We start from the raw sequence: 14,101 nt of genomic DNA, 5'->3' as shown, positions 1-14,101 counted from the left end.
CTAGTGAAAAAAAAAAAACAACAACCGCTTTTAAATCCCCTACTTAAATCCTTAAAATGAGTCATTTAACTCATGTCTTGTGTGATCTGATCTCCAATGGTGAAATAAACCGGTTGTGATGAGTACAGTCTGTTATTTTAGAAGATAAATGTAATATATAATTTAATATATAGACTAATAAAAATTAATATTTTATAATATAATATCACGACATATTACTGTCTGTAACTGTCACTAAAGCGTTTTCTAAGATCATAATGTCTGATATTATTATTATTATTATTTTACACACACAATAAGCGCATGTGCGTAAAGTTATAGTAAACCATCCCCCGCCTTTTTTTTTTTTTTTTGAGTCGCCGGACCCACCCACCTCCTGCGTTCTGGGACCTCCCACTTCACAAATTAAGCACTGCCTAAAATCACTACATAACTTATTTAAATAACTATAGGCCTATCATTAATAATAAAACACAGGTCAATCAAGTTTAATCAAGCTGATGATTTCACTCCAAATCAGCAAATCCATTGAATTCCTCATCCTCGGTGTCGCTTCTGAACAACTCTGCCAACTCCAGCGGCAGATGAAGCGCCGTTTCCTCCTCTTCTGCGTGGCTGTCGTCAGACTCAGCATCAGCTCCAGTTATTCCGCGGTGAAAAAAAAAAAAAAAAACATATATACGTCACACCGGAGTACAAGTCGCATGGCCAGCTGAACCATGAAAAAAAGTGCGACTTATAGTCCGAAAAATACGGTATTACTTGACTTCATGGTCTCAATATCGAAAATCTTGCACAAATATGCAACTTCCAACATAATTATCTGGATATTCAACAGATTTCAGCATCAGATGAATTTGTTTTGACCGCCGCCATACTGAATATACGTCGGACCCGTTCGTGTATTTACGCCGCACCGTTTGTAGCGTCCCAAGCGAGTAAAATCTGATCCAAGTCTTTCGCTAGGTGGCGTCTTACAGTCTATGTACGAATATTCGAAAGAGACAAGAAAACATGGATAAGAAAAAAAAAAAGAAAAATACATCTATTTTGTCATTCTTCGGTAGAAAGAGAGTACATTCACCTGAAAAAACTGATACCCAAGGTAATTAGTCATATTAGACTTACAACAACTACTGCAACATCAACTACTACAACAGCAACCACTACCACCACTGGTGACTACTACTACTATAGACCTACACCAAACTGAAAACAAGTTAATAAAATAAATTATAATTTACAAGGAGGAGATAATATAGATGTGATATATAGTGGCCTGTGGTTGAATTCCAAAATATTGCCACTGATTAAACAATATCTCAATATATTTGGTTGAAGCATTGATTTTTGTCATCTACATTGCTTCATATGGCTTCTAATACCAAAAAAAAAAAAACAGAATCGAGAAGAAAAAAACAGCCCCTGGGCGTTCATTGGGCTTGCTTCGCTCACTAGGTTCGCTTCAACTGAAGGATAATCACTGGGCCCCCCCATTGTAGAAATGGGCCCCTGTTTTTTCCCAGGAGGGGCCCTGTGGGCCCCTTGACCTGCAAAACAATCTGAGTCTCTGCTTACACGGTAGCCTATGCAGCACCAGCGATTGCACGAACTGAGTCAGCGCTGTAAACCAGAACTAGAAAATCTTCCCACAAGCTAGGGCTGAACGATTTTAAGAAAAAATTGAATTGCGATTTTTCTGGCAGATATTGCGATTTCGATTTCAACCACGATTTTTTTTCTTTAAATCAAGTTTCAGTGCAAATTAATTAATACAATGAATTCCATACAGCTAATGCAAGAATGAAAACTGAGGTCAACAGATTTCAAATGGAGGCCTGTTTATTAACATTGAGTGCCTGAGGAACAAGTTATAATAACTTAAAATAATAAAAAGAGAGCCATCTTTCTTAAGTAAACTTTTGCTTCTTTTCCCATCTACAACATATCAGACATAAAAAAAAAGGTTGATCAATGGCTCAGCAGCATCAAAATATTGCACTTTTGTAAAAGAATGTACATAAGCATTATAAATTATAACTAGAGCCAACAATTCCCCTGTGGGAAATAAGGTGGGGTTTACATTAGACCGTATCAGTGGATCATCAGATTAACGTTTTTAAAACGATTAGCGTGCACACAGCAACACCAATACACGATTCGCGTGCACACAGCAACGCCAATACACGGATACGCTCGGCTCCGCAGGCATCCTGCGCTCCAAATCACTCCGCCCTGAACAGCGAGTGCCCTCTGGAGGGTGCGCACTCCGGCCCTGCGCAGCTCACAGAGCGCGCGAGTGAAGTGCACGAGCAGTGATTCGGGACTGAGCCGCTGTGTGTGTGATCTCAGTGCATGTCGGGCATGCGCGTCACTTACCACTTGCAAGTGGAAGGATGGCAAGCCTAAAGACAATCATAACTACACAATGGGCAGTATTTGCATCAGTATTTGCAGTATTTTCATACTTTTATACTCTTTAATGAAAGGTGATACAAGGCGGAAGTCCGCGCCGTTTTTCAGCAGTCGCGTCACATGACCAATGCCAGCGAATCAGGAAGGTGGATGTCACAGTGACGTTGTCCAATGACGACGCCAGCTAGAGCTCAGCACAGCGTATCCGCGTATTCTGAATGTTTACACAGCACCGGACCAGACACGATCTGGATTGAATACGTGGATGCTGGCGGATTCCCGTTTCCCGGCGTTTCCAGGCGTTTTAATGTAATCGGACAGTGCATCCGCGAAGAAAACGAGACAGATACGGTCTAATGTAAACTTGGCCTAAGAGTGATGCAGTGGCTGTAGCAGTCGCTATTGCAGGGCCCCTTCCTCCTGTGTGTGTGAGAGTGAGCGAGCAGCCCCTCCCCCACCCGCGCGCTCAGACACAGAGAAAGCGCAGTTTCTCCTCACAGTGCTCCCTCCAAACAACGGGGATTTACACGAAAATGGAAGGAGATATTCACAAAATTCTTTCACACTGAGTGCCACAAGGCTTTCCTGAACGTAATTTTTTTTGTCTGTAGTGTAAAAAAATGAGGACAATTTATTGACGAAACAAAACATGGGTCAGTTTAGGAGCACTGAGAAAAACCGCGGCTTTGACGATCCCAAAATCGTGTTGTCTGAGATCGCGATTTTCGGTCGAAAACGATAGATGGTTCAGCCCTACCACAAGCAGTGTTGCCAGATACTGCTGACGCTTTCCAGCCCAAAATATGTTCAAAACACACCAAAATGCACTTAAAACTGCCCGATCTGGCAACACTGCCCGCAAGTTCCTTTCAGCACCTAGATGTCGCCCAGGATTGGTTGGCGAGTGCGTGACATTGTTTTTTTTACCCTTAGGCAGCCTCTCACGTTACTGCCTGAGGGACAGGGAGAAAACCACCGGAAAAGGTTTTAAACAAACGCAACAAACATGAAAACAAACGCAAGTCGGCAGATGACCATAAAACACTCAACAGTTATGATATAATAATTATATGCATCTCACACAGAATTTTCGGAGATATATCGAGTATATTCGATATATTGCACAGCCCAAGTCTGAATCTTCGCTTCATATATATTTTTTATTTTCAACTAGCCAGCCGGGCTGCCTAGTGACAGGAATTACCCGCCAAATGACAAATTAAGTCGCCTCGGGCGACTGGACCACCGCAAATTTCGAGCCCTGAATATTTATCACCTCTAATAGATATTTTTGTTATAGAATGTGACTGAAGTCTAAATTATGGGAAAAATAGAGAAGAAACGACAAAGTGGCTGAAAAGAAAGCAAGGTGGAGAAGGAAAATAAAAACGGCCAATAATGCACAAAGTATTGAAAGAAAAGACAGAGCAAGGAAACAAAAAGAACGTCAAAAGCAACTTACGAAATCACAGATGGAGCAACGGAGAGAAAAAGACAGAACGCGGCAACAAAAGCATAGAAACAACCAACTTAACGAATGTGAAAAAAATCTTTCAAATAATAATAAAAAAAAAAGCCTTCCAACCAATGTAGATGGCTCCCGTAAATGTAGTTTCTTGTTATTATGCAATGATATCTGGCACAGAGCTCAATTTCATTCTAAATATACTATAAGCGCCTTAATATAAAACGTACCAAGTTTTTCGTTGCAGTCTTTTTGAACTGTATGTTTGTGTGCCGATTTCTTCGATTAATTTAGTGAATAAAAGTCTTTCTACAGATAGGATTGTATTCCAGTGTAAATATTCCAGCTATTTCTCACACTGCTATACATCTTTCACATGCATATTGCAATTTACACTAATTCCTTTTAAGTATATCTCTATTTTGGGCACTAGGCGGCACGGTGGTGTAGTGGTTAGCGCTGTCGCCTCACAGCAAGAAGGTCCGGGTTCGAGCCCCGTGGCCGGCGAGGGCCTTTCTGTGCGGAGTTTGCATGTTCTCCCCGTGTCCGTGTGGGTTTCCTCCGGGTGCTCCGGTTTCCCCCACAGTCCAAAGACATGCAGGTTAGGTTAACGTGGGGCGGCCTTGGGCTGAGGTGCCCTTGAGCAAGGTACTTAAAGCAGATACGCAGAACCTTTATTTTTAAATACATTTCTGAGTGGATAGTATCTCCATCCTTGACTCTTGTATGCTGCATAAATGGGAATAAAAATATATATTTTTGAGAGTTAAAATCAACCGCAAAGTTGGCATTCGAGCTCAGCCAGCCTTATGCAGCATACATGTACATGCATGCATTTTCACTGATAAAACGTAAAAGGCTAATTAAATAAATCAGATGAACCGAGACGATCACATTCTGAAGCAAATTAAATAATCTTATACCGGTAACTTAAACACACAATACAAGTTACATGGATTCATCTAAATGCAGGAAAACAACGTGTTTTGTATCCAAATGAGAGTCAGAGTTTACCCGTCTGTGTTCTCGCTTCTTGAAGGCCGACCTTGTGGCCGATTGTTTTGAAACAATCTGACTTTCAGTTGTTCGCCCAGTTCTCCATTCATTCGCTTCTTCCACGTAAGGGCGAGATGGCAGCAATATCCAGTTTAGAATTCAGACGGCTGCTCCACTCATTCTCCATTTTCTCCATACAGAGTACTCCATTGTTACTGCTCGGCTCAGGCAATGACTAAAACCCAGGATGGAACGGGACATCACCGGTTTTAGCAACAACCACGCTCACTGCCTGAGCGATATGTCCCATCCCGTCCCGGGTTTTACCAACAACTCTCGGCTCACTCCGGTAGAACTGGTACAACTGAACTCACTTTCCTTTTAAAAAAATAAGAAATAAATACTTTCCTTTTCTTGTGGTTTCCTTTAATTGTCGGTACTGCACCCTCTTTCAATATGGGCTTATAGCCAACGCTCCTCAACAGATCAGAGGTTTCGTACGAGTCTTCAGTAAAATGTGCAGAGCAGAGGAGAGACCACTTCGTAGGCGCCCAATGTGCCCGTGAACTTTTCGCAAAACGCGTCCAAATCTTTGCAGTTTGAACGTTCTTGGGCCATGAATGCAACGTAAATCCACTTTCTGTCGTGTTGCTGCACCCGCCAGCAACACATCTCCGTGGCATGGCGATAAATTAGCTCAGAATGGGGGATCGGAGTTGCAGTCAGCTCTGTGTTTTAGTATAGCGGAAATGGCGACGAGACCGATAGACTTCCTGCTGTGACGTTACGGATCTCAAGATCATTCACTCAGACCGCTACCTATACGAATCACTTTAATCGTAAAAATTACTATATTTTTTTCTTTTCCGTTTCAGAGTACGTCATGCGCATTCTGGCTGCCACTTCTCACCGGAGCTTTTTTTTTCCCCTCTCTCCTTTTTTTGTGCGTTTGTGTAGTTTGATGTTTGAGTGTTTTGTCCGCCAGTTGTGGTTTGCTGTGGGTGATGCCTGTGCTCCCAGCTCTGGACTGCAGTGAGCTCATTGTTCATTTTAATATCGTGGTTGTCCAGCGCTCTGTGCTTTAGTGCTTGGCGTGATGTTCCGAGCGATGTTACTCGGTGGCGTCGCGGCGGCTGTGCAGGCGGTTTGGGACACACCAGCGCCCTGCGTGGCGGTGCTTCGGCGCTCGCTTTGTGGATCCATGGCGTGGTGTTCCAAGTGATGTTGCTGGCAGCATCACGGCGGCTGTGCTGGAGGCGTGACTTGTTTTCGTGCGCCTTTTGGTGGGACTGTGGCCGCTACACCACTAGAATGATATCCTGACCTCTATTTGGTAGCCTTTTTTTTCCTGCCTATAATTGTAAAGCAACCTTGGGTTTTGAGAAAGGCACAATATAAATTGAACCTATTATATTAGATTTATTGTTTACACTTAAAACTATTCCTGTGCCATTCTCGAGGTCTCAAGGCATTTATAAACAAAAAAAGTGAGGCCATAGTTCTGCGTACAAGCTTTAAAGTGCATATTCTGGACCAATTTCATTTTTTTTTTTTATATGAAAGTATGTCCCTTTACTAGGGCTGTAACGATATGCGTATCGAAATCGCGATACGCAGAGCCACGATCCGTGTCGCGATACAAGAAGGCAGAATCGCGGTACACCCTTTCAAACTTCTCCTCAGCCCAAAAACAGAGGCGCTTCCAAACTTCAATTTATGAATACTTTACTTTTTATTTAAATTACATTTTAAACTTGCTTAAATTACTTTTTTTTTTTTATATCTATTAGTAAGTCGTTTTTTCGCCGACCTGCGACAATCTTCTGCGAGTCACGCAACGTCCACACTCGCCACTGGCAGAGCATTCATTTCTTTTAAGCGGTCGCCATTCTGGTTGCGACGCGGGGAGCGAATCTGTAAACAAGCAGCTCATTGGCTGGCTAGGTGTGCGTAAGCCAATCACAATCACTTGACCGGAAAGGCATGCAGTGTTGCCAGATTGGGCAGGTTTAGGTGCTTTTTGGCTGGTTTTGAACATATTTTGGGGTGGAAAACGTTAGCAATATCTGGCAACACTGAAGGCATGTCTGCTTGGGCGGAAGCCTTCTGCGGCAGTTACATTTTGACACGCGAGCAATGTTTCACCATAAAAATTCCGTAATTTCCATCTGTTTTCCGCGATCACAGAAAATCATTGGCCCTATGAGAGTGAGACAGTGAGAGAGCCACCCCCCCCCCAAAAAAAATCTTAACGGATTTACACGATTTGGAAAAATGACTTTTTCAGAACCGAAAAAAACAGAGCTTCTGGCTCAACAGTATTATTTTGAGAAATAAAACAATCTTTGGATATACATTTGTTCATTTTTGCATACATATTACTCATTCTCTGCAGTGGTCTGAATTATTTGTTATTAAATAGTTAATGTAAGTAAGTAAATGTTAATAAGTCAAATTTACTACTTTAAAAAAACATTTAAAAAAAAATCATGGGCGTATCGAATCGTGGGTCAAAAATCGCGATACGAATCGAATCGTGAGTTGGGTGTATCGTTACAGCCCTACCCTTTACACACTCATCCAGAAGGGTAATTTTGCACAAAGCCATCTGTCTACAGCAGAACAAAATAAAACAACAAAACGCGTCTGGAAAAATCCCAAGGGAGTCTGGAGCCAGATTCGTGACGTCACCTGCGGAAGCGCCAGCAGGCTGCGCGAGCTTTGCACGGTTTCAGTGCACAGCCTGTGGAGACCAAGTTTAGCAGCTAGCGACTTTGCATTGAAATATGCAATTGTCACCTGAGCGCAACGTGAAAAACGATGAGCACTAATCCCATCAAGATTGGTGTTGCTACACCCTCCTACGATACATCTGTTAATCATTTTAATAATTACGCGATAACGGTGAAGAAATTTGCAGAAAACCACCAGGTCGTTTTCTCATAAACAAACCAGCGCTGACGTAGGATTCAGAGGGAGGCGTTCCGCACGCGACGTCACGAAAATCAATGTTTGCCGGGAAATCCAAATGCCAAGTTTTATCAGAGGCGGACCAATTCGCCTCAAATGGCTTGATTTCAACTGAATTTTTCTGGTATTGCGCAAGCTAAAAAAAATTGCACAAAATGTGACAGATATTTGACCAAAGTTTAATATAAAATAGAATAATAGAATAGAATGCCTTGTCACTGCACAAATGTACAACAAAATTTAGTTCATCACAGGAGAGCAAAGCCGCTGCATACGTATGCGCCGCCACTCTTGGGCACTTCAGCCCAAGGCTGTCCTATGTTAACCTAACTGCATGTCTTAGGACTGTGGGGGAAACCGGAGCACCCGGAGAAAACCCACGCAGACGCGCGGAGAACATGCAAACTCCACACAGAAAGGCCCTCACCGGCTGCTGGGCTTGAACCCAGAACCTTCTTGCTGTGAGGCGACAGTGCTAACCACTACACCGCCAGGAGAATTACATTGATCTTGCTCCTGAATTTACCCGTGATATGCACTTTAACCCCTGACTGCCCACTGCTGTGTGTTCACTGCTTCAGATGGGTAAAATGCAGAGGATGAATCTCACTGTGCTTAAAGTGTACGTGACAAATAAAGGTTTCTTCTTCTGTCACATCTGTCCACCAACAAAACATAGATCGTATGTGCTAAAATTGGGGCGGCACGGTGGTGTAGTGGTTAGCGCTGTCGCCTCACAGCAAGAAGGTCCGGGTTTGAGCCCCGTGGCCGGCGAGGGCCTTTCTGTGCGGAGTTTGCATGTTCTCCCCGTGTCCGCGTGGGTTTCCTCCGGGTGCTCCGGTTTCCCCCACAGTCCTAAGACATGCAGGTTAGGTTAACTGGTGACTCTAAATTGACCGTAGGTGTGAATGTGAGTGTGAATGGTTGTCTGTGTCTGTGTATCAGCCCTGTGATGACCTGGCGACTTGTCCAGGGTGTACCCCGCCTTTCGCCCGTAGTCAGCTGGGATAGGCTCCAGCTTGCCTGCGACCCTGTAGAAGGATAAAGCGGCTACAGATAATGAGATGAGATGAGTCGAGCTCATGCTGTCTTGGAGAACATTAAACAATATTTTAACCATAGTTTGATGCATCTAAGTTGACTTGCACTTTCTTGTAAAACTGGCCACCAAATTGGTACCCAAAGCAAATTTTAGCCGATTTGAGAAATGACTACAAGCTCCTAAATGGAACTCATCTTTCCCTTCCAGTCTGGACTGGGTATTGTACACTACCGTTCAAAAGTTTGGGGTCACCCATAAAATTTTGTGTTTTCCATGAAAAGTCACACTTTTATTTCCCACCATAAGTTGTAAAATGAATAGAAAATATAATCAAGACATTTTTCTGGCCATTTTGAGCATTTAATCGACCCCACAAATGTGATGCTCCAGAAACTCAATCTGCTCAAAGGAAGGTCAGTTTTATAGCTTCTCTAAAGAGCTCAACTGTTTTCAGCTGTGCTACACTGTGCGATTTTTTCAATCGCGGTATTTAGCTGCTGCTCACACTGTACGAGTGAATCGCAGGGGTAAACAGCACGCAGCTTACGATTCCTGTTCTCACACTATACGATCCGATGCTCGGATGCGATCTGATTGCTCACACTGTACTTCCATACTTCCAGATTCTTGTATCCGGAACTGCAACGTGAATAGTGTTGTGACGTTCGCGAACGAACCGATTCTTTTGAACGGCTCCGAGGCATGAACGATGAGAACCGAGTCTCAAGCTGGGGGAGCCGTTCTTTCTGTCGTTCTTTTTCTGTACTGTGTTTCAGATAGTTTATAATGCTGTTGTGTGATACTAATGATAATATTGTGGGAAAACTACTTTGCACGGACGTTCATTTAATTTATTCTATCGTCATTTTGTTTGTTCTATTTTTGTGTATTTTATTTCTGTTTGTCTAGTTGTATCTATTTTGTATCTCAGACTTAAATATTTTTGTAAAACAAGTGTTTTTCTATAAAATATTCTTGTGTTCTTGGTAACTATGTTCTTGAGTGGGTTCTTTTTTTTTTTTTTTACAGAAAAGCCGTTCTGCATGGACATTCATTGAAGCCCTCATTGTTTTTTTAATGGTTATTTATGAGCGTTTAGGGGTTACAATAATGTAAGTCTAGGTTGCTTTATATAAAAGGTATGTCCAGAAAAATTGATGTCACTGTCTAAAGCCCTATTCGCACGGGATAAGTATTACCTGTGGAGCTCTGGTAATTCGGAATAATTACAGTGAATGTCTGAGTTCTTAGTCCCGTGTGAATGCGCATGTCTGTGTTTGTAATTATTAAATGCGCGTCTCTTGTACTTTTCTGGAGTGAATAATGGAGGATACGGGCGAAATTTTGATAAACAGCATTTCAGGGGCAAGTGGTAGTAGGCCTATCCTGTATTTGAACCAGATAAGCATCTTGAACTCCTGTCTACTAGTGTTGTGACGTTCGCGAACGAACCGATTCTTTTGAACGGCTCCTAGGCATGAACGATGAGAACCAAGTCTCGAGCTGGGGGAGCCGTTCTTTCTGTCGTTCTTTTTCTGTACTGTGTTTCAGATGAAAAAGCTTTTGCCCAAGGACAAGAAGTAGGTTAAACAGCATTTGCCTTTTATTTATTCAAGTTTTATCTGTTTGCCTAATAGTTCAAATTGTTTTGTATATAGTTTATAATGTTGTGTGATATTAATGATAATATTGTGGGAAAACTACTTTGCACGGACGTTCATTTAATTTATTCTATCGTCATTTTGTTTGTTCTATTTTTGTGTATTTTATTTATTTATCTGTCTAGTTGTATCTATTTTTCTAATAATAATATATTTTTTGCATTAACAGTTTGTTTTTTCCTATTAAAATAATCTTGTGTTCTTGTTATAACTTTATTTATCTGACTGTTTAGTTGTATCTATTTTTGTTACAATTTCAATATTTTTAATATAGAAAGTTTGTTTTTTTCTATTAAAATGTTCTTGTGTGATAACTAGTTCTTGTGTTATATTTATTGTAGTTGTATCTATTTTGTATCTCAGACTTAAATATTTTTGTAAAACAAGTGTTTTTCTATAAAATATTCTGGCGTTCTTGATAACTATGTTCTTGAGTGGGTTCTTTTTTTTTTTTTACAGAAAAGCCGTTCTGCATGGACATTCATTGAAGCCCTCATTGTTTTTTAATGGTTATTTATGAGCGTTTAGGGGTTACAATAATGTAAGTCTAGGTTGCTTTATATAAAAGGTATGTCCAGAAATATTGATGTCACTGTCTAAGCAGAGGGATCTGGCTTCTTTAGACGCTGTCTTCTTAAAACTGAATAAATATTTAAAAAGAGCCAAATGAGCCAGTCTTTTGAACGGCTCTTTTCAAAGAACGGATCACAAAGATGCGGATCCCATCAAAGAGCCATAAATCCCATCTCTAAACGTGAAGAAGAAGAGGAGACCGGAAGTGCTGCTCAGTCAGTGCGTTTACATGCACATAGAGAAAATCGAATTTCTGCCGTTGCTCGACTGAAATCAAAGTTCTAAATGGCATGGAAACACCTTAGCTCGGCTGAAATTGAACCGAACTGGATTTCTCGTAATCGAGCTACACGACCTAGATTATGCGATTGTAGCCGAGCTACTTAGTGCATGTAAACCCTATCGAGCTACGGAGTCGAGCCGCTTACTTCAGCACTGCCCCTTCCGGAAGTGACGAGTGACGAGACCACAAGCGGGAAACACAACAGCCTCGGTTGGCATGACAACGAATCATGACAATGGCATGAATCTTTTCTTTTTGTGGCATCGTTTGCACTGTTAAAATTTAGCTCACTAATGCCGCTTTTCCACTACAAACGCGGCTGAGTCGGGCTGAGCCGTGCCGTGCTGAGTCGAGCTGAGTGGGGCTGTTGGAGTTGCATTTCGACTACAACCGCGCTGAACCGTGCTGGCTGGAAGTGGGTGGATACATTGGGTGGAGTTAGTGAAAGTGGGTGGACGTTACGTGATGTCGTTAAGCAGCGCAAACAGTGACATCAGTGAGCTTTTAAGCGGTAGTCTCACGACCCGGATAGTAAATAATAAACATGGAGGACATGGAGTCGTTAGTGTTGCTAGTCTTGGTGCTGTGGCTTGTTGTCACCGACAACGCCAACAGATACTGGCAAGAGCGTATAGATGAGGCGAGGCGCATAAGGCTTCATAATTCTCGTAATTCGTAATTCTCCTTCTTCCGGGTTTATGGTGTTTACAGATCCCAGCGTGCTCGCGGGGCATGTGTGGGCATGTGAGGACACTCCTCCTCACCAATCAGTGCACAGGGGAGTGTCTGCTCACGCCCCCAGCCTCACTCGGCTCGGTTTGGCTCGCTTCAGCCCCACTCCAAAACCGTGCGAGTTTTAGGGGCTAAGCAGGGCTGAAGCGAGCTGAGTCGTGCTGTTTTTTGGTAGTCGAAACGCGAGCCGTGTCGGGCTGAAGTGAGCTGAAAAAGGGTAGTGGAAAAGGGCCATAACTGTATCACCAAATACATCTGTACAGCTGTTGCATAGCTGTGAATTGTGTACATAAACAAGTCATTGTATGTGTGTGTGTATATATATGTCCAACATCTGAAGAATGTCAATAAGAACAAAACAACTGAACTTTTTGTGTGTTTATTAAGACACAAGTTAAATTGTAAGCAAAAAAATATATTTTGTAAGCAAAAAATGGACTTTAGAAAAATATACATTGTGCAAAATAAGTTGTCTTACAAAACAGTGATCTGTGCAGGACAGTTTGTAGCCATACAGTCTGTTAGAGCAAGCCTAACAGCTTGAGCACAGAACTGCCAGTGTTGCCAGATTGGGAGGTTTTAAGTGCATTTTGGCGGATTTGAACATGTTTTGGGCTGGAAAACGTCAGCAGTATCTGGTAACACTATAGCTCTTCTTCATGACGACAACCGGAAGTGTACCAACACGATGGGGCGTGTAGCGCCACCTGTGGCTCGGGTGCACAATGCACCTTACACAATAGCTCAATTTCACAGTTGCATGTAGGATTGGATTTCTCTGGCACCCCTGCTGGGACCCTTAGCTCGATTACCGACAGTAGCTCGATTTGGATGTGCATGTAAACGCACTGAGTGTTTTCTCTTCCGTATCTGTGTTCGCGCATGTGCAGTGTGACAGGTTGAGGTAAATCGGCTCGTGACACTGCTTCAACAGTGCGATAGCCTCACGATAGGCGACCAGGATTTCAAACAGGTTTGATTTTCATCCGATCGATCGGGAGGAGGTCGTGAGGTGTTAATCGCTTGTCGCTACCCCATGTATACTACACGACCCGAGACGCACGATTGAGCCAAAAATCGGCCCGATCTCCAAAATAGTCGCACGAGTGAAAATCGTGTCAAAATCGGGCCAAAAATCGCACAGTGTATGCCCAGCCTGATTGTACCAAGGGTTTTCTAATCATCCATTAGCCTTCTGAGGCAATGAGCAAACACATTGTACCATTAGAACACTGGAGTGAGAGTTGCTGGAAATGGGCCTCTATACACCTATGGAGATATTGCACCAAAAACCAGACATTTGCAGCTAGAATAGTCATTTACCACATTAGCAATGTATAGAGTGGATTTCTGATTAGTTTAAAGTGATCTTCATTGAAAAGAACAGTGCTTTTCTTTCAAAAATAAGGACATTTCAAAGTGACCCCAAACTTTTGAACGGTAGTGTATCGCCGCCATGTTGGAGGATGTCAATGACGCAAGCAGTTTGGGTCACGTGGTTGCAAACGAAGACTAGTGAAACACAACTCTCCGAGCGTGGTGAGCAGAAAAGCATCTCAGGATGCACAAGTCGAGCTGTGAGCTGTGTGTGTAACAGCAGAAATGTCTCCTAAACTACACAGCTACAGACTGGGAGCAGAAACTCTAACACACACTTAGCTTGCAGGCTAAACCCTGGATAGCTGATAACACAAATCTCTCACCAGATGGAACATAGTCTTCATCTTCATTTGAAGAATAATCCTCCGAATCGTAATCCGAATAATTCATCATTTTCTTCTATTCGCTGTGAGATAGTAAAATCATATAACTAAAGAAACAAAACCCGACACCTGCTGTATTGGTAATCAGAGCATGCGCACTAACTCGGGGTTGTGAATATTCCTTCACTACACAAAGCCAGCACCAAAACTTTCACAACCCACACATACACCGAGCACAGAGAATACAAGCAAGACGACTTC

General features: G+C 42.5%; 1 protein-coding gene across 1 annotated transcript in view; it reads right to left on the bottom strand.

The window, feature by feature from the left end:
- Positions 1–14,101, bottom strand: part of cfdp1 (craniofacial development protein 1) — a 128,750-nt gene extending 114,649 nt beyond the window's left edge. Inside the window, exon 1 of the mRNA XM_060923957.1 lies at positions 13,841–14,101. Within this exon, the coding sequence (XP_060779940.1) occupies positions 13,841–13,910 (70 nt within the window). The 5' untranslated portion in view covers positions 13,911–14,101. The remainder of the gene's footprint in view (positions 1–13,840) is intronic.

This window comes from Neoarius graeffei, chromosome 6 (genome assembly GCF_027579695.1).
Source record: "Neoarius graeffei isolate fNeoGra1 chromosome 6, fNeoGra1.pri, whole genome shotgun sequence".
NCBI lineage: Eukaryota > Metazoa > Chordata > Actinopteri > Siluriformes > Ariidae > Neoarius > Neoarius graeffei.
The sequence above is the reverse complement of the archived record's forward strand: the minus strand, read 5'-3'. Positions and strand labels throughout refer to the sequence as shown.